Genomic DNA, 25,109 nt, shown 5'->3' with positions numbered 1-25,109 from the left:
AGAATCTATGACAAAGTATAAATGTTGCAAAGGATACCGGAGATATAACTGCAGATGTTCCGCATGGTATGACTATCATTCTATACAATTTATAAACGGAAAGTGCAAGCCAGCATCGTATTAGTCATAAGATCCAGATGAAGTGACTTTTTTGTTTCACTAATACAACTGAGGTATCGCCATTTGTCAACCATACTGATTAATTAACCAATCAGCAAGCATAAATTAGATACATCTCCAGGCAATGCTTACGTACAACATTTTCCTCCGACAAGCTGCTTGTGGCAATAATGAATTGATTATGACAAACATTTACAATTTTTGCAAAGATTTGTTGATTTCTCGATCGATAAGGGTGAAGAGAAGGCATCCTTGTAATTCTGACTGTTGATATACATATCGTCTAAATTGACGAATTAGATACAAATAAAAACATATACATGGATAAGGACATTTTATGTGGTCGCATGTACGATCGGCCAAATATGGTATTACATTTGTTTGCATAAAAAGATGTAGAAAGGCATGTCCCGTCGATGGCATGAAGTAAACAAAAAGAACTGAAATTAAAAAATATCTGTAAAAATAAACGTTTCTAGAATATGGGTGGAGAAACCTCCAATTGTCGGGCTTTGATGTATGTTATCTTTCTTGTATAAGAAGCCCTGAACACCAGGCTGCATTATTTTAGAGTTTTGGATGCTCTTCAGTTATTAAGGTAAAATTGCAATCAAGTTCGTTTGGGAGGAGGAGCAAAATATATACCTATGTTTTAATAGGAAATGATGCATACCATATCCCGCATAACTCATTGTTTCTTAAACGCGATAATCAAAACTTGAATGATGATACCATTAAAAAATTCAAAAAGTAATAATTATATACAAGTGAAGAAAGCAATGATCTAAATGAAATAAACTGAGTTGAAACTTTATTTTATTTTTTAAAAATTTGTTTTAGTTTGCGTCAGGGTGCCAGTTTGGAGTCTTCTTATTTTAAGCCGCATTTGTCTCAATCTTCTAAGTTGGTATATCGAGCAAGATTCCCTCTCTCTTTCCCAGTTTCGGATCTCCAGTTGCAGTTGTGGGTAATTATAGTTAGTATGGTGTTTTAAAAGTGTGGCTACGTGTTCTGCTGCTGAACTTGAGTACAAACACGTATCAAGGCAATCAATAAAATGTATCCATGCAAAATGATAATCTAGAATAGCATTACTAACGTTATGCGCATTTGTAAGAAACTCATAAAATATTATAAAACGACCAGCCTAATGTGTGTGTGTGTGTGTTGTTGTTGTGAGACTATGTATATGCTCTTAAAATAAAGAACAGAAAAAAGTGAAAAGCAACAAGCTTTGTAAAATTCAACAAATAAGTTATCAACTGTAAACTAAAGTGAAAATAAAATAAAAAATTATTGAATTGCGAATTAAACCAAAAATAATCCTAGAGTCACATACACAACGCATAATAATTACATTTCTGAATAAACTTAAGTGAAAATCCAAATTAAGTCCAATGACCTAGACACAGACCCAGATAAATATGTTTACTTCTAATGATGATTGTCCAGATATTAAACACAAACATAAAGACAATATTTTAGCTTTGAATTGGTACCGTACATAATTTAAGCAAAAAATCAATAATTCGGGTCAAGTAGAAAATAAACTTGATTTTGGACAAGGTTAATTTCAAAATACAGTGTTACTTTACAATAGCTTGTAATGAAATAAAAAAAATTAAAAATCTAACAAAAAATGCGAATATATATATATATATATATATATATATATATATATATATATATATATATATATATATATATATATATATATATATATATATATATATATATATATATATATATATATATATATAATAGAATGAAGCTATATAAACTCTACCTAGAAGCTACAAAAGCGGAAGATATGAATTTGCCCGCTGCTAATCTACAGCAAACTTTCCACTTTGACGTGAAAGTTTGATATTTAACGATGTTTTAGTACATATTCGTTGCTTCATGCCTTATACAAATCCATACTTAAATGTGATCTTGCTTTTCTCCTTAGCGCTTAACTTCACCTTGAAAAGTATATCCACACCTAAGTTCCGACCCCACAGAACAGATACAAAGTCTAAATCGGTTTTGCATATCTACAGATGGGGACCCAAGTGGTAAAGTTGTCGAAAGCCCTCGACTTTATCAATCACCACCCTCTCATCTATGCGTGGGATCGAGTCTCGGGCTCAAAAATGAGGGTATATGAGAAACCTTGACAGAAGATTCCGTGGGTGGGTTCTTCCTCCACCATTTATACTGGCCGCCATTAATAGTATATCTGCGCTGATAAGTTTCGTTAAACCCAAAACAGCAACAGCATCAATATATCGACAGAGTTTTCAATATCACGTTCCAATTTTATATTTTCTGTGATGAACAGTATATGAGCAGGCGTCGACAGTTTTTACACACGCACACACGTACCACAATGGAGCAAATATAGTATCTGCCTTTTCTCGGAAACGATCTAATGCTGCAATGTACTGAATATATCGTATATTAATTGCATGTTTTGCAACAATTAAAAGAGATAATCATCCAATGGTGGTGTTTTGTATGTGGTGCCAAAACTGCTTGCTTTGTGTCATAAAAAATGACCTAAAGGATCCGTTAGAAAGATAAAAATAACCCAGGTCAGATCATATAAATGGCATGCCTACAAGTCTTTTGGCATTACATAAATAACTGTGTCTATATGTATATCCAATGTCAGCAAATGTTAGAGGAAGTTATTAATTAATTTGTTTTGAATAATATCAGTTATGTTATAAAGATCTTACTAAATATTCTTTGTCAAACACGCATTGATATCGGAAAGGTTTCATAAAGGTTGACGTAGTGAGATCAATTCTTAGCCCTATTGTTATCAGCGTCATATTCTTTCTCTTGAACTTAACTATATGTCCGAGAACATTGGCTTGAAATTGTTCTCTCTCTCTCTCTCTCTCTCTCTCTCTCTGTTTGTGTGTGTGTTATAGCACACAGAATGTTTTACAAACAGTATATGCATCACTGATTTTCAATTATATGTACCGTATTGTGTTCGAGGTATTTTACGTGCGTCTTAAATGACTTGTTTTCTTAACATTAAACGAGAAGGGATATATTTATATAAAAAAAGGGTTTTACGGCGTTACCTTCTTATTAGCGTTACATATTGAATAACCGAATATACAGTATTTCGGTTTTATTTACTGTCCTTCATTTATGTAAACATAATATCGCCACAATCCCTGTCAACACTACTAGGCTTATCACATTTCTAGCATTTGTTTCCCTTTTGACTGTTTAAAAGCGAGTACAGAGCATATAACGTTATCATGCAGAAATATATTTGCATGTACTTACGTTTGACATACAGCAGTCCTTCTCACCATCTTAGTTATGTTGAAATGTTAAGAACTGACGCAGGTTTTCTATTCGGAACATTCAATACATAATGTCATTTAAATATTATCGCGCAATAAAAAAAGTCATAACAACTGCATTAGTCATTCTAGGTTAAGAATTTCCCTACGATAAACATATCAGTTACCGTGATCTACAATGTACTTCACACAAACAAGCGCGTCATTTCCTATTTGCGAGATTACGCAAGAGTAGTTTGCGTAGGCGGGTTCTATTTATTGATATGGGAATTTCCAAAATAAAGTTCTCGTAGAGCAAATTAGCAGGTGCGTCAGACACATTCCTTCATATTCATTTTGAAAAATAAAGATCCTGGTTTAAAACACCCCTCACAGAAAAACAAATTTAAATAAATTGCTGATTACGCACTTCGTCTCTTCTATGGCAGTAATTGTCACCAGCCATCCAATAAAGTCTTATTAATAGCTGTAATCACGTCCCTTCAGAAGACTTTAGGGACCGAGCATTGTAAATAATTTTTGCTCTTTTTCTTTTTGCTTGTTTTGCTTAGTGGTGGCTTGAGGAATAATCTTTTGAAGAATATATCTATTTCCCAAAAACCTTCGAAATATATTATTGCTCTAATTTGTAGGGGAAAAACCAGCTAATTATATTCATTATATTAGTTTTTTTGTATTTAAAAAACAACGATATAAACCCTCAAGATAAAAGAAATGAAAGTCTGGTCCGAAAGAAAATCCTATCATATTTCCCGAGTTACTGAAATGACTAAATTGCGCAAATTATGCAACATGCACAGCATGGGGAGCGTGAGTCGGCTTATCGTGTATTCGCGTGAAATAGTTGATACTGCTGACGGGTATTTCTTGGCTGTGATGTTTTAGAAGTTGATAAAGCAAAGTTCATAGTGGGGCAGCGAATGGGCAGATAAATCATGTGACAGGAAATGCTATTTTTTAACTTGTGATTCAAAGGATGTTTATTTCAACTTGTGCCGTCACGTTTCATTGTTCCCACCAAGAACATCGAAATGAATTTAAAAAATTGAATATCTAAAACCGTCAGTGTGGTAGTAGTGTGGTAGTACATGCTTTTTTCTTTGAGTGAACAAAATACGCCGTAAAATGAAAAATACAAAAATCATCAGAATTAGAATTTGTTACTGCAGTAACACATATAACATATTAATCATATAACATCACATCCATATTTATCCACCTGAAATATTGAGCAAAGTCATTCATTATAAGGGCTGCAGTTCATGTCTGTGTTAGCATGAATCAGACTGGTTCTGTCATAGTTTCAAATGAAGACAACAATCGAAACAAATTTTCTAGATTCTCATTTGCAACCTTCTGATAATTTTTGCTGAGCTTAAGGAAGCAAAACAATTTGCACGTCAATCAAAATCAACCGGAAAGGCACAGAAGAGCTTTTAGAAACATTGCTACAATAGGCAAATAGTGTAAAACGTGAACTTAATGTTCATTGATAAAATGCAAACAAAAGATCAAGAACACATGCATATATATATATATATATATATATATATATATATATATATATATATATATATATATATATATATATATATATATATAACAGCTCTGGAGAGTCATATTTTAGCGCATCCCCATCTTGTATAATGACAGAGATCATCACAAATCCTGATTACAAATTACAATATTGATGATCTCTAATAAGTGCTCATTTCAAATGAAAGTTATGAAACATAGTCGAATAAGTTCTTACGTTTGCAAGACATGGCGAATATGATACAATCTGACATATATCAGACAATCAAAACTGCTAAATATGTTATGCCAGTGTTTCGTAAGAGGGCTGGTCTAAAAGTATGTGGACACTGCGTGCATTGATATATAGAGCTAAGTAGCAATCCAAAATTTGATCACATTTTACACATATCATTTCTACATCAACTTCTAAATTAATGTATAAAGCCTTATGTAATGACTGCATTCGATGTATGAACTAGATATGTTATTTTATATTATAATAAGCAGACTTGGGATAGCTGAAGATTTCAAGAGTAGCGCTGCATAATTTTATGAAATGAAACTTTTAAACGGTTTTGAGATAGTTTATCTTCCAACACAACATTTTATTGACTACGTCAGAATTCTCTGGACTACTGCATGAGCCATATTTTACAAAGTTACACTTTAGTAATTCAGAGTCCTTCAGCTGTTTCTGACTTGAGTATCCACCGTAATTCAGTTGGTAGAGAGTGGGTCTCTTGATCCAAAGGTGGCGGGTTCGATACCCTCCACGCCAGTCCCGGTTTGTTTCCTTGGTGTATCTTACGAATTCTACCTACATTCATTTTCCTCAACATAATATATCAGATAATGTGTTACAAATGCCATCAAATCCAACAAAAACGTGAATGTCGTTCTTCCAAAAATCACTTGGCCACTTACATTTATCAGGCGACATAATGCGATGAGTTATGCAGAAAACATTCAGCATCTCTATTTCAATCTACAATGTTTAGTCCTCGAATTGTGCAGTAATATGTGGTGATTAGTTGCATTTCTTTCTTTTGACTTCACGTTTCCACATGAATTCGATTTCATACATCGCACTTAAAAGTATATGAGAAACTGGATCCATCCGATAAAAATACAATTTTATATACCACAATGAAGTCACAATTTAGGCTCATCATTCTGTAACACAAAACTACCATTCGCCGATATATTTTTCATGTAAATCATATTTACAAATTGTTCACGTATAAATGGAAGCGTTTACTTTAGTTGCGCCTGGTCATTGTCTGTAATCTTTAAAAACTTATATTTGCGAAACGAAAATAATTTTCACACATTATGACACGTTTATCCAGATATGATGAATATTATATAAAGCGAAGATTCGTTTTGCAGCTAAGATGAAATCGCATTTACCTAAAAGCAAAATGAAAAAGACATAAACCAATAGTTTTATATAGAAATATACCTTAAAACATTGTGTTATGTTTTGATCAATATTGCAAAACTGTTGAATGAAGCATTGTGGCATAAAACAAAAACCCACATAACCTAGGATGTTCAAAGAGGGAGGCAAATTATATTTATATTGAACCAACGTACGCTATGTTTGAGATGGGAAACATGGCAAAATCACAATATATAGGACGTGTACCTTCTGCACAGACAAAAAACTTGGTAAAATAAGAAATAATAATCGTATGTGTGACCACGATCTTTTAACGGAAAGTTTCAGATCACCATCACATAAAAAATGGGATCCAACTTTAAATTATCAAAAACATACCGTAGTTCATTCATAACTTGTCGTGTTATGACCGTCATATATTCATTTAGACATTCGTTACAAATGATTAAATGAATCGGAACAAGTTATACTGAAAAACGATGGCAAATATTTTTCAGTCAACAAAGATTGTATAGCTGATAGGTTAATAAAGGAAGGAAAGAAATAGTACTTAAAAGACCATCGGGTTTCTAGACGGCTTTACATTTATGGCACAGTCTACACAGCATCTTAAAGAAAAAGAGCCTAACGACAATATCATGACGGGCTTTTTTCTGCTGCTTCTTTCTCTTTTTCTTTCTTTCTTCTCGTGTGATTAATTATTACTGTATTTGTGTCTCCATCGATTTTGTTATAACTATATGATTATATAGCTTTATGTTTCGAGGTTTATTTAGAACGAATTCACAGGAATTGTTTCTTTCTATTCCTTTAAGTTGAACGCGCTTACAAAATATATGGATAATTTACCCTTGCTTTCCCACCATAATGTACCTTTGTGGTACTTTTAACAGTTATTAACTTACTAAAATGCGTGTTCAATAGAAACCTAATAAACCAAAGCTGTTGTTACCAATGAAGTGACGTTCATGGCGGCATAATTACTGTAAGTGCAAGGTCCGTGTGGGAAATATAGTAAATAATTTATGGTTGGCTACGTTTGTCACAGCGTATCCAATTTACCGTGTGAAACATTTGACTCATATAATTCAGTTGATGGGGACCTATGCCAGGATATTCCTAGAGATTTGAAAATATACAATGTTTTTGTTTGTTTGTTTTTTTTTTTTTTCATTGTAATCCAGTTGTTACCCCTATCGTCAACATTATGAACAGGTCTTGTATACCATTATTTAAATTATATTACACCTGGACATATGACCATTGTTGGCAAGATACAACCTTTCTCAGCATTGATTCCTCTCATTCGAAATGGAGCTACAACTTTACAGGAACTGTTGATTAATAGACAATATGTGTTTTATTCCGAGTGGGCGGAATGAATGAGTGGACACGGCGTAGGAACATGTCGAGGCAATATCGAACAAATTCTTTCACCTGTCGCGGAATAAAACACCCATGTGGTTTTGTACGTTTTTATAGTTCCCCCTTTTTTATTCATACATTAATTTAATGTATTTCTGTTCGGACAATTATTTTGATGCCAGTAGAGTATATCTGCTTTCTTCTGGATGCATAGATCAACATTATGTCAAGCGTGTGTGAATTATATATCGAATGATCATCACATAAACTAAATTGAGTTAATCTAAATGTATTATGTGAGGCATTTTCACAGAGAAGGGTTATTACTGACTCTTCTGGATATTATGTGGATAAAGCAGCAAAATACACTATACACGTGTTTAGGATTTTAATAGGACCTATGCCGTAAAACAATTATATTGTGTCCAAACTCTACAGCCGGTCAATATCCGACCACACAGTTGTGGAACAAAGTCAACCTTCATGATAAGATAAAACCAAAGGATGCGATGATGGCATATGGAAGATCTACCATAGGTCAATTTTTGTTACCAAACCTCTTGACATTAAAACATTCTGTCATATACATGAGAACAGCTTAGCAAAAATGACTTGGAAGAGAATTAGCCCCATTGCCAGATTATGTGTTATTATTGAAACTAAAGAGCAATTCCAAGAAGGAACACATTTCAAATTTTATCTAGTATAATTACAACAAAACATCAACTGCATTGGTATTATTCATTTTACTAATGTCTTATTGGTTCATTTGGACATATTCAACATTCTATCGTTTTCAAATAAGTAGCATTTGATCCTAAAGGACCGTATTGAATGTTTTAATCCAATTAAGTGTAATTCTGTTATAATAACATAGCTGTTCCCACTGTACTTTCACACTATATTGGAGTCGCGAATCGGGTGGTGGTTATCGTTTGCACTCACCTTAAGTGTGTGCTATCTATTGTTTATACATGGATTGACAAATTGATGCGCTTAAGAACGTCCCCTTTGTTGCTATAAACTAATTACATAGTTTATTATGACATACGTACAACCCAAAATATATTATATGAGCTATTTACGAAGTTACTTAGTATATGTCTTGAAACTTGAAACAAATTCATGACAAGTACATGAAATTCACAGGCAATTGTCTACTTACATTATGGGAACATTGCTTTCTATCCACATCTTCGTTGTAAAGAATGACGTTGCAACGTGGAATCTGTGATAGACTTTCGATAGGTTACTTCACCTTCCTCCGTTTCTTATCTTTGAACACAGTATTTTAAGTTGTTATATCACTGCATATCCACTAGCATATTTAATCAGTTGCATTGGTCGTACGTAGTAACATTAAACTCGTCGACTACAGCAATCAAATAGGTATGCAATTGGTGCATAGAGCTAGAGAAGAGTCATGACTAATATTGTTTGAATCGAGAAGCAGGCTTAGTAAAAACTATTTATAGATATGATAATTTCCGAAAGTGGGGTGAATTACGTGGATGGAAAACACAAATTAAAACCGATCCCTGGAAGATTGTGTAGATTTCTTTAATAACAACACTGTAATCGCTTGATTTGGATTAAGTTATGATTTAAATCGATCCTTAAGAAAGCTCTGTTGACTACGTCTCTGACAGTAACACTGCAATCGGTTAGATTGGGACGAAGGTGAATGGAACTCCACTCCGCTGAGTGATCATGAGGAATGTCTATCAAGGAACGCGGAATCCATATTTTCCCACATGATATCTCGACACTTTCTGACTTTTAAATATGAACAAAGAAGGAGTAAATGGAAACTGAGTAATAACTCTTTAATGTCCATATCCTCTGAAAATGTAGAAACTTTACTTTTCCAAAAAAATTGCAACCTCAGCTAGAAGTGACACACGTATGAGTCGTTAAAAACTCTCCGGTGTGCACTGAAAATATTCATTGCATAAGCAGGTGGTGTTTCTGTCGACTTCTGTTTGAAATATAGTTACTTAAGTACTCCAGTTACTGTCTTTGCATATGTTATACAGGGCAATTGAAGAACAATGAAGGATATTCGACACATGAATCACCCACAAGAGCCAGCTAGGTACACTTAACGCTTGAAACGATTGCATAAACTGACATATAGTTTGGGTTCAATCACATCTGAAATAGTTAATGGTGAAGATCCATTGATGGGTTAAAGCCTCTTTAAAATATGATAAAGCTGCTCAAAAACACAAGCTATATTCTGTACAGGAAAGAACGAATATGTTGGTGTATGCCTCTATGTGTTTAGTTGTCCAATTTCAATTAGGCAAGGCTTAATATTACCTATATCTCAATGACTGTCTTAATAATCGAGATTTTGCATTATGTGCCAAATGAGCTAGAAAAGAGTGTGCAACATTTGTGAATAGGATCACTGCTTATGGCCAGGTGAGCAAATAAAGACAGAATGTTCAAAATGTATTAATATAATCACTGTTTATAAACAGGTATGCTAATACAAATATTACATTAATTACGAATAGGACCACTGAATAGGATCATTGCTTATGACCAAGTGAGCTAATAAAGACCTGTTTGATAACCTTTGTGAAAAAGAATCACTGCATATGTCCAGGTGAGCCAATAAAGATATATTACATAATCTGTGTGAAAATGATCGCTGCTTTTGGCCAGGTGAGCTAATAAAAACAGATTGCACATCCTGTGGGTTTTGGATTACTGCTTTAGGATATATGGTAGGAATGCGTTCTACACAATTTATCTGACACAAGTAATTTTATTTATCTTCTGTAAATAAGTCTTACTGCCAGATAAACAAATAATGCCTCTATATGATGTTTAAATAAATACAGGTTTATTATAGACACAACAACAGTAATTAGACTTAATTGACAGTAAGATAACATAAATGCTCATTAACCATAGTTGTGAATGATATTTACATGTCTGATATAATGTCAACACAACTAACACTTATCAATGGCAATATGATGAACTATAGCACTGAATGTTATATACAGTCATTTCTACAAGGCATACAACACATCTTAACTGACCTCATCTAGTCAATAAGATAACTGTAAAGCACATTTACTACAGTTCAGCACCTTTGAATGTAATCTTCTCCCTGATTACTATTCATTGCAATACGACTTAATTGGGCATATATTTTGTTAAGCGTATCTAATAGCGTATATAATAGCTCATGTAATAGCCCAGGATTAACTCATATTTTGAAAACCGAGTTCATGTGGAAGACATTCCAATATTAAAAAAACGTTTCATTATGATTGTACCTATTCATGGTCTACTCGCCGAATCCATACGCTGAGGATAGCTCCTACATGTTCTGTATTACCTAGAGCTTTCCATTTGTCTTTAGTCAGAGCAAAGACAGTGGACTGACATATGAAAAGGAAAAGGAAAAAGCTGTAACCTATCGAATATGGACACTTAAAAATGAAGCAACTTGTACAATAGTTAAATTATACTAATTACAGGTCAACAACAATACTCAAGGTAAATGAAAAAAATGTTAATAAATCACTAGCTCAAATCACGTATAGAAAAAAAATCATATCCAATATCCGTATCTCATATACCAACAATCTAATATACATTTTGTTTGTTTTCTCATTTCTATTCGTATGTCATTGCTACCAGGGTATGCAAATAATACAGCGCATAGTGAATGTTCCACGATTTTTCATTTGAAAATAAAATCTATTAATCGAATTGCATAACAATATGTCACGAGCTGCTTGCATACTGTATTGTTCAACAAGTCAAAAGAACAGGATTGAAATATTCTCAACGATATAACATTAGGGCTTTGTATTATTCATCGAAGTTGATATTTGATGGTCATTCACAACAACCTACTCACTGAACCATTCAAGGTGGAAACCGGAGTGAAGCAAGGATGCATTCTCTCGCCGATCCTCTTCTCACTGGCCATTTACTGGATCATGCGTCGCACCATAGAGGGCAGGAGGCAAGGAATACAGTGGACGCTGACCTCAATGCTGGATGACCTGGATTATGCCGACGACATCGGGTTGCAGGCAAGCAGACACCAGGATATCCAACAGAAGACACAACAGTTGGTACAGACAGCAAGCACCATAGGTCTTCGAGTCAGCATAGGGAAGACACAAGTCTTGAGGAAGAACACTAGAGTGGGCGACCCAATCACCATCAACGACCAGCCTCTGCAAGAAGTAGACGAATTCACGTACCTTGGTAGCAAGGTCGCCACGGATGGAGATTGCACAAGGGAAGTCACCACAAGAATCAGCAAGGCCAAGCAGGCCTTCGCAATGCTGAAGCCCATCTGGAGGACAACAAACCTTAGCGCCCACACGAAGATCTGTATCTTCAAGAGCAACGTGCTGAGCGTCCTTTTGTACGGGTCAGAGGGTTGGAAGACCACTGCTAACATAGAACGCAAGCTCGAAGTCTTCCAGACCAAGTGCATGCGACGGATCATGAGGATTTTCTGGCCAAACATGATCTCGAACGAGGAACTCCGGCACAGAGCGGGCGCAAGCAGCATCGCTGAGACCATTGCAACTCGTCGATGGAGATGGCTCGGCCACGTCTGCAGAATGCCCCCTGACTTACTACCAAGGGTGCCACTAGATGGACTCCACAGGGGAAAAGGAACCGTGGCAGACCCAAACAGACCTGGCGCCGAACCGTGGAGCGAGAACTCAAGATCAGAGGCATCACCCTGCAGACCGCCCCCATAACAGCAGCCGACAGACCAAAATGGTGCTCCCTTGCTGTCGCCTCAAGTACCAGACGGTGCAGAAAGGATTGATTGATTGATATTTGATGCTGTCACAGTGAAGCGGACATTACTTTCCAACATGATATCATGGCACTAACGAAGGTGGGTGTTATGTGCAAAACAACTATCTCGATTGAGTGTAAAGCGCACCTGGTTGCCTTAAAGAAACAAGATCTGGCCATAGGCCCTCAAAAAGTTACAATTCCTCTTCAGCATGTTGGGAATACGCTGCCACTACTATGTGTGTTGATACACGAATGGGCGAAACAACAAATTTACCCAATCCTCATAATTGTTTGCTAAGGACGTTGATAAAACTTCGTCCTACCTCAGAACTTTGGTCTCTTTGTTAGGTCTTATACTATGCTGTATTTGTGTGGGTTGGGGAAACCCCACTCAAGGTGTTTTATATATATATATATATATATATATATATATATATATATATATATATATATATATATATATATATATATATACACACACACACACACAGATAATTAAATCTTATGGCAAATAACTATCCATTCAAGTGCACTGGATACATAAAGGGATCACGTGAGTCAGGGATTGATTAGGATAAATGCAATAAACTGACAACGAACAGTGCGAAACTAGTATCTAACTAGCCTGAGCGCTTTTGACTCTTTAAGGAGTCTTTTCCAAAATGGCAAATACAAAACATCTACAGGACAAACAAATAAAACAAAAAACAAAAAAAAAAAACGTTTTCTTTTGCGAAGCCTTACATGACTGTCTGTGGGGCTCCGAGTGGCCAAGTGGTCTAAAGCGCTTTCTGTTACGAAAACACCAGATCCTTGACTTTATTTATCCCATCATTTGCAGTCATCTCTACATTGCACTTGTAGGTTATAGCTTTGTTTTCGGAATCTATCATCAGTCATTTTCAGTAATTTGAACCTGTATTTAAGAATTATTACTTGCATAGGCATTCTATCTTACTCATTAAAGATAAACATGTTTAGAGTGTTTTTCTAATGCCAATGAAATAGTATGTATAATATTCTATGTACACTTTCAGTGTCATTTGCTTTGTAGAACCCTTGCAATCTGACCCACAATTCAAACTGGGTGTTATTTTAGTATCAATTATTTAGAACAAAATGTCTCCAGATGGTTCACCAAACCATGTGTGTCTACATAAAGTTCCTCTGCTGCTTGTGCAGATATCCTTTCTTGAGACATATGTATCCCTGTTTTTAGAAGAGAGTACAAAACCTATATTTTATAATTCTAAGGTAGTATTAGGGTTATTATGGTGTTTTAAAAGTATGGCTACGTGGTTTGCTGCTGAACTTGAGTACAAACACGTACTAAGCCATCCAATCAAATGTACCCATGCAAACTGATGCTCTTGAATATCATTATTAACGTTATGCGCATTTGTAAGAAACTCAGTATAAACCGACCAGCCAAATGTGTGTGTGAGTGTTTTGGTTGTGAGTCTATGTCTATGCTCTTAAAATAAGAAACAGAAGAAAGTGAAAAGCAACAAGCTTTGTAAAATTCAACAAATAATCTATCACCTGTATACAAAAGTGAAAATGAAAAAAGGGACACTTATGGTATTACAAATTAAACCAAAAATAATCCTAGAATCACAGACACAACTTCTAAAAATTAAATTCCTGAATAAACTTTAGTGGAAATCCAAATTAAGTCCAATGACCTAGACCCAGACCCAAATAAATATGTTTACTTCTATTGATGATTATCCGGATATTAGACACAAACACAAAAACAATATTTTAGCATTGAATTGGTTGCGTACATAATTTAAACAAAAAATCAATAATTCGGGTCAAGTAGAAAATAAACTTGATTTAGGACAAGGTTAATTTCAACATACAGTTTTACTTTACAATAGATTCTAATGAAATAAAAAAAATTAAAAATCTAACAATCAATGCCATATATATATATATATATATATATATATATATATATATATATATATATATATATATATATATATATATATATATATATATATATACAATACAGGTATGTAATTTCCAACTGAACATTTTCGTATCCTTTATGAAGTTGCAACAGCGGTCATATAAATGTGTCCGTTGCTAATCTACAGCAAACGTTCCACTTTGATGTGAAAGGTTTATATTTAATGTTTTAGTACATAAAAACTCCACTTGTTTAAAAGGATTGCAAATGATAAAAAGAGTATTCGTAGCTTCATGCCTTATACAAATCACATTGCTTTTCTCGTTAGCGCTTAACTTCAACTTGGAAAAGTATATCCACACCCTAAGTTTCGACTCAACAGAACATATATAAAGTCTTAATCGGTTTGCATATCTACCGATGTGGACTCAGGTGGGAAAGTTGTCGAAACCCTATGACTTTATCAATCACTGCCCTCTCATCAGTCTCAGGCTCTACCAACGCGGCATATAAGAAAGCATGAAATACAGCTTCGCGTGGGTGGATAATACCGAGATTTTCCTGGGATCTTCCTCCACCATTTTTTCTGGCCGCCATTAATATTATATCTTGCGCTGATTAATTGCTTGAAACCCAAAACAACAACATCAATAGATCGACATAGTTTTCCATATTCCAAACGTTTATGGGTTCTGTGATGAACGGTATATCAGAAGGCGTCAGACAGTTTTTACACACGCACGCACGTATCACGATGGAACAAACATAATATCTGTCTTTTGTTTGAAAATATATTATGATGCAATGTACTTAATATATCGTATATGAATTGCATGTTTTGAAATAATTTAAGAGATAATTATCCAATGGTGGTGCTTAGTAAGTGGTGCCACAATTGATTGCTTTGTGTCAATCAAAAATTACCTAATGATCCGTTAGAAAGATAAACATAACCAGGTCAGATCTTATAAATGGCATGCTTACAAGTCTTTTGTGCGTATATGTATATCAAATGTCAGCAAATGTTGAGGGAAGTTATTAATTAAATTGTTTTGTATAATATCAGTTATGTTATAAAGATGTTACTAAATAGTCTGTGTCATACACGTGTTGATATTGGAGAAGCTTCATAAAAAAATTAACGTAGTGAGATCAATTCTTAGCCCTATTTGTATCAGCGTCATAATCTTTCTCATGAACTTAACTGGATGTCAGAGAACATCGGCTTAAAACTATTCCTAAATTTGTATTCAAGGAAATCTAATTTTCACTACGGACATAGTTGCCATTAAAATACATTTGAACATTGAAATACGAAAAAGTTATACTCATCGTTTCTTTTTATTAAAGATACAAACATACTGCTATATAATACTGGAATAATTAATGTCTATTTGTGTACGATACAAAATGTAAATAAAGAATATGTGAGTCAAGACGATCGATTATCGAGACACCTATATACCCCAATGGGTAATGGACATTTTACTCTCTCTCTCTCTGTATTAAGGCCGATTCAATGTTCTAAAAACAGTATATGCATCACTAATTTTCAATTATATGAACCGTATTGTGTTCGAGGTACTTTACGTGCGTCTTAAATGAATTGTTTTTTAAACATTAAATGAGAGGGGTATATTTATATATATATATAAATGGGTTTTACGGCGGTACCTTATTAGCGTTGCATATTGAATAACCGAATATACAGTATTTCGGTTTTATTTACTGTCCTTCATTTATGTAAACATAATATCGCCACAATCCCTGTCAACACTACTAGGCTTATCACATTTCTAGAATTTGTTTCCGTTTTGACTGTTTAAAAGGAAGTACAAAGGATATAACGTTATCATGCAGAAATATATTTGCATGTACTTACGTATGAAATACAGCACCCTTTCTTACTATCGTCGTTATGTGGAAATGCAAAGAACAGATGCAGGTTTTCCATTCGGAACATTCAGTACATAATGTCACTTAAATATTACTGCACAATAAATAAAAAACAAGTCATAGCCACTGCATTAGTCATGCTAGATTAAGATTTTCCCTCTGTGAAACATATCAGATACCGTGATCTACAATGTAAAGAAGTGCGTCATTCCTAATTGTGGGATTACGCAAGAGTAGTTTGCCTGTGCCGGTTCTATTTATTGATATGTAAATTTCCAAAAGAAAGTTTTTTGTACAGCAAATTAGCAAGTACGTCTTACACATTCCTTCATATTTATTTTTAAAAAATAAAGATCCTGGTTTAAAACACCCCTCACAGAAAAACAGATTTAAATAAATTGCTGATTACGCACATCGTCTCTTCTATGGCAGTAATTGTCATCAGTCATCCAATGATGTCCTATTGATAGCTGTTATTACGTCCCTTCAGAAGACCTAAGAAGCCGAGCATTTTGAATTTAAAAAAAAATCTTTTTCGTTTTGCTTTTTTTGTTTAGTGGTGGCTTGACGAATGATTTTTTAAAGAATATGTCTGGTTCCCAAAAACCTTCGAAATATATTATTGCTCTAATTTGTAGGGGAAAAAACCTGCTAATTATATGCATTATATTAGTTTTTTGTTTTAAAACAACAACGAAATAGACCCTCAAGATAAAAGAAATGAAATTCTGGTCCGAAAGAAAATCCTATCATATTTCACCAGTTACTGAACATGACTAAAATTGCGCAAATTATGCAACAAGCACAACTTCGGGAGCGTGAGTCGGCATATCGTGTATTCGCGTGAAATAGTTTATACTTCTGACGGGTATTTTTTGGTTGTGATGTTTTAGAAGTTGATAAACCGCAGTTCGTAATGGGACATCAATACAGCAAAGGGGCAGATAAATCATGTGACAGGAAATACTATTTTTTTAACTTGTGATTTTCAGGGTTTTTATTTCAACTTGTGCCGTTACGTTTCATTGTTCCTACCAAGTCCATCGAAATGAATTTAAAAATTTGAATATTTAAAACCGTTAAGTGTGTTAGTATATGTTTTCTTATTTGAGTGAAAAAAACACGCCGTAAAATGAAACAATACAAAACTTATCATTAGAATTTGTTATTGCAGTAACACATACAACATATTAATCATATAACATCACATCCATATTTCTCCACTAGAAATATTGAGCAAAGTCATTCATCTTAAGGACTACAGTTCATGTTTGCGTTAGCATGAATCAGACTGGCTCTGTCATAGTTTCAAATGAAGACAACAATCGAAACAAATTTTCTAGTTCTCATTTGCAACAAACTGATCATTTTTGCTGTGCTTAAGGAAGCAAAACAATTTGCACGTCAATCAAAACCAAACGGAAAGGCAAAGAAGGGTTTTTAGAAAACTTGCTACAGTAGTCAAATAGTATAAAATGGGAACTTAACAGTTTATTGATAAAATGCAAACAAAAGATCACGAACACATGCAAATATATACATAGGAACAGTTCTAGAGAGTCATATTTTAGCGCATCCCCATCTTGAACATCACAAATCCTGATTACAAATTACAATATTGATGATCTCTAATAAGTGCTCATTTCAATGAAATTTATGAAACAGAGTCGAATAATTTCTAACTTTTCCAAGACATGGCGAATATGATACAATCTGACATATCCCAGATAACCAAAACTGCTAAATATATTATGCCAGTGTTTCGTAAGAGGGCTGGTCTAAAACTATGTGGACACTGCGTGCATTGATAAATAGAGCTAGGCAACAAACCTAAATTTGATCACATTTTGCACATATCATTTCTACATTAACTTTTAAATTAATGCCTAAAGTGGTGTATAATGACTGCATTCGATGTATGAACTAGATAGGTTATTTTGTATTGTATTAAGTAGACTTGGTGTAGCTGAAGATGTCAAGAGTAGAGCTGCATAATTTTATGAAATGAAACTTTTAAACGGTTTTGAGATGGTTAATCGTCCAACACAACATTTTATTGACTATGTCAGAATTCTCTGGACTACTGCAAGAGCCATATTTTACAAAGTTACAATTTAGTAATGCAGAGGCCTTCGGCTGTTTCTGACTTGAGTATCCGCGGTAGCTCAGTTGGTACCCTTTTGATATGGCGCTTCACCTCTCTCTCTCTCTCTCTCTCTCTCTCTCTCTCTCTCTCTCTCTCTCTCTCTCTCTCTCTCTCTCTCTCTCTCTGAAACTGCAGTATTTTCTCCAGGCCTTACTATATCACAATTTAGTAATAATTGTGTTTTGGAAGTTGCATTGATCGTGTCATGTACTGTGACACAGGGCCGATTTATGTGATAAACAACTATGCAGCATGTATCACCCTGGGAATTTCTGAAGGTAGACTCAATTTAAAGATGTCATCGAAATATATTTTATATAAAATAGAATGTTATGTTTCTCACTTTCACTCTTTTTTATGACAGCCTTCAAAATCTCTCGTGTTTTTTCACGTTTTGTTTTGCTAACAGGATGTGACATACTATTTGAGGTAATTAGCATACACGTATCAAGGTGTATAAAAGCGTTGCTCACTTGACTGTTCACGATTTATGGCAGGCAAAGACCGTGAAGTTCAAGTTTCTACACAAAATCTCCAGAATAATGAGTAAGGACTAACTAAAAAACTTTTAAAGCCCAGGTCCTGCGGAAATATTTAAGATTTAGTTTTCTAAATACTATGGCATCTTCAACTAGTAGTGGCAGAAACATGTAAGACACACGTGCAAACAGCAAGTGACATTTCCATCGACTTCAGTTTTTGAGATTTTGTTTGTTTTACTTGAACCACGTTTGCTACTGACTTGGTGGGTCGAACTGGACAACCGAGAAAAAGAAGAGAGATTCGACGCAACAGTTCCTTATGAAGGTAGACCAAGTGCATCAAATTTATGAAACGCTGACATAAATTTTGATATATATTATTATCTACGTCACTTTAGAGGATAAATATCACCCTAAATTACCTTCTTTTGCAATACGTCTTGGAACACACACACACACATACATATATATATATATATATATATATATATATATATATATATATATATATATATATATATACCACCATGTTGGCCAATTCTGTGCAACGATACGTCATTTCTGTAAATATTGGATCACGTGTTATTTTGGGTCAAAAATCCATTTTTTTATCAAGTAAGAAAGATCGTACTTTAATTGAGAAAAGTGACATTCATAAAGTGTACAAAAATGTCCCACATTTCGACTCGATATGCATATGAAAATGTGATTTCTAAAGGTCGACATGAAGACCCACTCCGTTACCTTCTTGAACCTATAACTCAGAAAATCATTTTCCCCCATAAACAAGACGTTGTAAACACATTACATCCTATTCATTGTTGTTTCTCTTCCACATAATAGGTTATTTTTATAAACTGTTGAACTTTACTAAAGTTTTTACAAGATCGGTTAGTTTGCTTAATATGTGTTTCCATTTATTGGCGTTGTTATGTTGAAATTTGTAAAACTAGCTGGAAACATGACCTAATTACTTGACTGAACTGCTGACAGAAGCAGTCCAAAATAATTTATATCATTTCCATAGCCCGATTAATAAACATTACATCTTTTCAAATCTGTGCGCAAAATAGGCCGACATATCGCGAGTCAGGAAAACACGGAAGTGGTATCCTGTGCATCCAAAATTAATATTATTTTGGACAGTATATTCTGGTGACAATTGCCTCTTTTCAAATGGTAAGCAATGCAGTAATTTATTTTCTTCAATCGGACGAATTCGGCATGCGTTTTGCTTCAATATTGGAGTCGGAAACCTTAGGTGCGCAGAAATGCCCGGCAGCATGGTATATATATATATATATATATATATATATATATATATATATATATATATATATATATATATATATATATATATATATATTTAGGTGCGCAGAAATGCCCGACAGCATGGTATATATATATATATATATATATATATATATATATATATATATATATATATATATATATAGAGAGAGAGAGAGAGAGAGAGAGAGAGAGAGAGAGAGAGAGAGGACGCAGATAATCCACCACCTGAGGGGAGGGGACGTTGCTTTTACATTTTTAACTATGACGACCGATTGATGTTGGCATTCAAATACTGAACAATGTAGAAAGTGACGAAATATACAAGGTGTCTACTCTAGTGGAAAGAGCGAATCTACTTTGCATAACGCGTACTTATGAGGACAATAATATCATGTTGGTATACAAATAAGTATTACAAAGTTCTGTTTTATTTCTGTCCTTGCCATATTTTGTCTTGGCGTGTTCATCTGTACAGTTTGAGTAAGGCAGTTTTAATTATGCATATAGCTCATTGACTGACATTATCAGCTATACATGTCATTCAAAGGTAAATATTTGAACATGACATTATAAGCTATTGTTTACGTGTATTATGGAAAATCTGACACATCACTGATTCGTAATTTAGTTAAACAAATATGGGTATATAACACCACAGTTATTTCAAACCAAAACGAGTCTAAATATTATTATCCCATTGAATGTCAATAATTGTGAAAGACAGCCGACCTCGCATACCCTACAGGAGCAATCAGGTCATTTACTGACACGGGTATTATGTAGCATGACTATCTCTGATAACGAATGTCACTCTAGCCTTTTGGATAGATATGCACAATGATTATGACATACATTTTGTGAAGCTGCGTATATACGATTTCGCTCAAGAAAAGAGACGGGTCCAAATGAAGATGTATGTTGGAACGAGAAAGAAGATTTAATGACTACGTCGAGGAAGACGAAATCACAGAAGTTGTTTGTTTCTAATCATTTACACTGAACCCACCTTTTCAAGATGTAAATATGTTTTGTTAAAATTATTTGACTGTCGTATAAAATGTTTATTCCGTGTCAGTTATTATCATGTGTTGGCTATGTTTATAACAGCACCACGTGTAGAATAATGTTAGTCCAAGTCGCTCGGTCATCTTTGGCTTTCATCGCAATGGAACTAAGCCCGCGACGGGTATCTTCAAATTATATATGCAGATACAGTCTGGTATGCTGAGACAAAGAGAGCAAATGAAGAGCAATAACGGACTCGCTGTCAGAACGGTATTACCTGATGGTGCATATTTCATGTTGGCATAAAAGAATTAATAATAATTTACTATGCAACGAACGGGACTTGTTTGATTCGACGTAAATGTATCTTTTCTAAATTTGTATCATGCATTCATTGACTAACAATGCTTCATAACTTATGCTTGCTTTCCAAAATAAAGCACATCATTAACTTTAGCATACCAAACGCAAGAGATTGGTGGTTAGCGTGCTGATCTTATACACAAGAGATACTGTAGCATGGGATTGTTACCTTTACATCAGTGTTCCCAACTTTTTTTGGCTGAGATCCTACAAATATTTTGTCCGAGCCTCACGAAACTGTTTCTATATTTTGATAAGTTTTGCCACTATAAATAAATTCCTAGCTACTCTCCACGACCCTCCAGAACGTCCTTGCGACCCTGATTTGGATCACTACCCGGAGGGTGGAACCACTGCCTTACGTGACGATAATGGCAATGTAATCGTCCTAATTGTACACATCAGCCTTAACACATAATACCCCATTTATGGTAAAAGAAAACGCATATAAAACTGTTCGGACCGTATCAATGAACGCTATGAATCATTGTATGATTCAGGTGCTATGGATACATGCCAGGTAAATCAAGATATATATAAATATGATCTAAGTTTCGGTTTCATATTAATCCATTTGGTGTCCAGGTGTTTGACATTCGGACCCTTTTTCCATTTTAGTCCAAAGGTGAACTCAATGCATGATGAACAATGGTTCTTTAACAACTATTCCTTTTCACGTATTGGAACAAATTATTTTCGTCATCGATCCCACTGTTTAATGTGGATTTATAGCTTTCAAGAAATTGTTGAAAAAATGTTGTTTATGAACGTCTGCCAGGGTCATTATATAGGGATTAGCTCTTAGGAGACAAAAATCACTAATCATATATGTCTTCCTGAAATGCTGCATTCATATACTTTGGCCAGAAAATATTGTAAAACGTGTTTGAAGCTGAAAGTTTTGTCCCCTTGACCGTTGACTCCATTATAGGGACCACTGAAGAGAGAGAAGAACGAAAGCCCTCTGGCGGATAATACAAACGGAACGGAACAACAAAGTTTGATTAAGCTCTAAAGCAATGTTTAGAAGGGCATATAGGACATTATTAGCGTATCGCAGTATCCCGTACAAAGCGACAGAATCATTATGGACACTTGTTTCCCCATCTATGATTTTATTGGAATTTCACAAACAAAGAGAGTACTTTATCATTTAACATTTCTTAGATACAACACGTATGATATCGAAATATAACTAATCACTTTACCTGATTTTCTTAATAAGGGAACCACATCAATGTTACCTAGTGGCATTTGAATAGAGGACTCTCATCAGCCTATCCTGTTGGCATTTGAATAGAGGAAACTCATCAATGATAAAGACGTATTTAAAAAGAGAATTCGTATCAGCCTGGCCTAGTGGCATTTGCATATGATACCCTTATCAATCTTACCTAGTGACATTTGAATAAAAGACCCTGATCAACCTTGCCAAGTGGCATTCGAAAAGAGGAACCGAATCAATGTTACATAGTGGCATTTGAATAGAGGAACTTTATCAGTCTTCCCTAATGACATTTGAATAAATGTTATCTTGAAGCACTTGAATATGAGACCCTCATCAACGTTACCTATTGACAATTGAATAGCGGACCCTTCAGCTTCTGTATTCGAGTAGGTGACTATCATTTGTGTTAACTGGTGTACTTTTAGTACAGGAACCTCAACAATGCTACTTTGATCGTACAAACTGTAGATGTCACTACTTTGAATAATGGCGTGGCTACATAACACCGTTGTGCTGAATGCCTTTTAAAAAGTGAAACATGAAGGAACCATGACATATTTACTTTCAACGCTTGTAGGTATATTTTTCAGTTTGCAATAACAATGGACCTGGCTTGTTGCATTTGCTTCTCACCAGAATCGGATGTTCTACCTAATGAATATCGATCCAGCGTAACTGACAGCTGACATCGTGACTATATCAGGTACTTATTACATTGCGTCTGATTGATGAAATAGTAAATCCAGCTGATTGTAGTCATTGGGTTAATAACTTGTATTCAGTTAATAAAACGTATGTATTTTCAGCTGTTTAATACTGAAAAGTAACTTTACACCGGATCCTTGACCAATCACAGCTCATATTCTATCTATCCTTTTAAGCCAACTGGCCGGTTTAAACACTCTGACAAATAACCACTACTGGCGTATAAACCGAAAGGAAGAACTTTAGTTAACGTCTGGTTGCCCGTAGATTGGAACCGTTCAATCGATAGTGCAAGTATCGCTATATCACCAAAGTGATTCCAAGCCATAATTGTTTTGGCAAATAAGGAGTTATTAAACATTAGATGATTTCAACTTTATTTTAAAACTTCAAATGCAGTATTAAGATATATAAATGCTTTACAAATGTTTGCCATAAAACAATGTTATTGTTTCATGTGGACACTTTCAATATTATATCATTTTCATAGTCATCCTAATGAATAACGGCATCCCAATTGACCGTAGTGTAGGTTCTGACCCATTTCAGGTGTAATGCTGTTACAATAGCATAGCTATGTCTTGTGTACGTTCATACTAAATAGGAATTGCAAATCGGGTGGTGGTTATCATTTTCACGCACGGTAAGTCTGCATTATCTCATGATTATAGATGCATCGAAAAAATGATGAACGTGGGGAAATCTCTTTGGCTGCTTTGAGCTAATTACACATTTTATTATAGTATACGTACAAATCAGAGTATATTATATGAGCATTTTAGTCGGTTGCTTATAAGCATGAATTGAAGACTGAAATAAGTGCATGGTGAGTACAAGAAATTCACAGAAAAATATCAACGTACATTATGGGTACAATGCTTTCTATCCATATCTTCTTTGTAAAGAATAACATTGTAAAGAGGAATCTGTGATGGTCTTTTTGATATGTTACTTCACTTCTCTTTCTTTCTTTTAACACAATATTTTGTTAAAGCTGTTATATATCACTGCATATCCGCTAGCATGTTTTATCAGTTGTATTGGTCGTATATTGCAACATAAAATTGGGTTGACACAAGCACTCTAAAATGTATGTAGCGTGTAAGTATTCTACAAAGTATGAGTCGTTAAACGAGTGTAGAGAAATAATATGTTGACAATAATGCATTCGTGTTTTATTCGGAATAATCGGAAAGAACGAGTTTACTGTGGCGTATGGATTCATCGAGGCCATAATGAACGACTGCTTTCTGCCATCTCATTACTAAATACGAATCCGGATTTGTATTTATAACATAACTTTATTTTAGGCCTTATAGGATTTTTAGATTTACTGTATTAATCTAATTCAATACGAACTGGAAGCTACAAAAGTTCGAGTCACAGCTTGTCTGAATAAATTAATGACATTCTCAACTACCACCACCACCACCACATGTTCTCTTAAACAATGTTCGTCATGTGTTCCCTGAGAAAAGTACATTCAAACTTTCGAGTTTTCTGGATCTAGATATGGAGTTATATAGTATGGCAACCACTACTGACGAATAAACCGAAAGA

General features: G+C 34.5%; 1 protein-coding gene across 5 annotated transcripts in view; it reads right to left on the bottom strand.

The window, feature by feature from the left end:
• The window catches only part of LOC149782097 (uncharacterized), a 90,674-nt gene that overhangs the window by 45,247 nt on the left and 20,318 nt on the right, over window positions 1–25,109 (bottom strand). The window contains exon 1 of one of the 5 annotated variants that reach the window (XM_089933538.1): window positions 16,314–16,417. The exons of 1 other annotated variant lie outside the window; for it this stretch is intronic. Coding sequence is in view for 3 of the 4 variants with exons in the window: in XM_089933535.1 (XP_089789661.1) it covers window positions 8,882–8,910 (29 nt within the window). In the remaining variant the exon portion in view is untranslated. Of the gene's footprint in view, window positions 1–3,411; window positions 3,577–8,881; window positions 9,115–16,313; window positions 16,418–25,109 lie in introns of those variants that run through there. 3 more of the 5 variants (XM_089933535.1, XM_089933534.1, XM_089933537.1) reach the window with 3 other exon arrangements.

Source organism: Sinohyriopsis cumingii, chromosome 15, assembly GCF_028554795.1.
Source record: "Sinohyriopsis cumingii isolate HCF-2022 chromosome 15, ASM2855479v2, whole genome shotgun sequence".
NCBI classification, from domain to species: domain Eukaryota; kingdom Metazoa; phylum Mollusca; class Bivalvia; order Unionida; family Unionidae; genus Sinohyriopsis; species Sinohyriopsis cumingii.
This window is presented reverse-complemented; position numbering and strand designations above follow the sequence as displayed.